Source organism: Acanthisitta chloris, unplaced genomic scaffold (genome assembly GCF_000695815.1).
Source record: "Acanthisitta chloris isolate BGI_N310 unplaced genomic scaffold, ASM69581v1 scaffold11908, whole genome shotgun sequence".
Taxonomy (NCBI): domain Eukaryota; kingdom Metazoa; phylum Chordata; class Aves; order Passeriformes; family Acanthisittidae; genus Acanthisitta; species Acanthisitta chloris.
This window is the reverse complement of record NW_008687629.1, coordinates 33,505-34,568: the sequence shown is the minus strand read 5'-3', so window position 1 is coordinate 34,568 and position 1,064 is coordinate 33,505. Positions and strand designations below refer to the sequence as shown.

The window sequence follows — 1,064 nt, the reverse complement described above, 5'->3', positions numbered from 1 at the left end:
CCCCCATCTTATCCTTTGATTGCATAGAGACAGTTAGTTTTACTAACAACATGTTTTTACTTTGTTCTGAAACCTTGGAGAATTGGGAGTTCTTTTAAATGAGGGCAGGCCTTAGCCTGGTTGTCTTTCAGAAGCAGTAACAGGTATGTTGGAAAGGTTGAAATAGGTAGGCTGGAAAGCATCAGCTGTTTGTACATCTTTCTGAAGAAGATGATTTAGACCAGCGTACATTAAAAGATGTTAAACACTATTTTCCTGGTTGCCAAGATATTTCTTTCATGAGATGGATGCAGGAAATGATGTGTACTTATATAAGTATGTGTGTGAACAGGCAGCAAAGAATAAGCAAGTCTGATAATAAAGCTTTAAACTCTGAGAAGCAATATAAACCAGATGCTGCACATCTTCAGATGACTGCATGTAATACAGTAGCATTCTACTTTGATTTTATTGTTCTTCATTGTTCTTGGATATATGAGAAGCCAACCCCACCCACTCACTCCCACCCCCCAGTATCTGAATTTTCTTTTGAAATTAGTTCAGGTTTATTTTATGATAGGCACTGTTATCTCTAGCCACAGCGATGTGAGACTGAGTTGAAGGCTTTGGGATCTAACATGACATTTTCTTCTTTTGGCTTCTTTAGCTTTCTCTTAAGTTTGATCCTAACTGAACTATTTGCTTTTCATCCTTATTATTTCAGAGATCAGTGAAACTCTCTAACATTTTTTGTATAAATTACAGTAATACATTCAACCATAAGTTGGCCATAAAATTACCTTGGTGGATATACTTTGCACTTGGAATATATTGCAGTGAAGTGTGAGTAGCTTCCACATCCTGTGAAAAATATGTGCTTTTTTGAATAGTAAGTGCAAATTTATGTAATCTAATCTTTAATTTGACAAAAAGTAGTTTTTTGCAGCTAGAAAGAGGTTTGAGTTTATTTTGAACAGTATGTTATTTGTAGTCCTGTTCTGCTGTAGTACTGAGACATTCATGGGTTTTAAATAATGTAATTTCTTTATTTTGATTTTAGGAGAATGACATCTTCCTGGGCTGGG

General features: G+C 35.3%; 1 protein-coding gene across 1 annotated transcript in view; it reads left to right on the top strand.

The window, feature by feature from the left end:
• KIAA0232 (KIAA0232 ortholog) overlaps positions 1–1,064 on the top strand; it is a 45,170-nt gene that overhangs the window by 12,177 nt on the left and 31,929 nt on the right. The window contains 1 exon segment of the mRNA XM_009080687.1: positions 1,040–1,064. This exon segment is cut by the window's right edge and continues 104 nt beyond it. Within this exon segment, the coding sequence (XP_009078935.1) occupies positions 1,040–1,064 (25 nt within the window).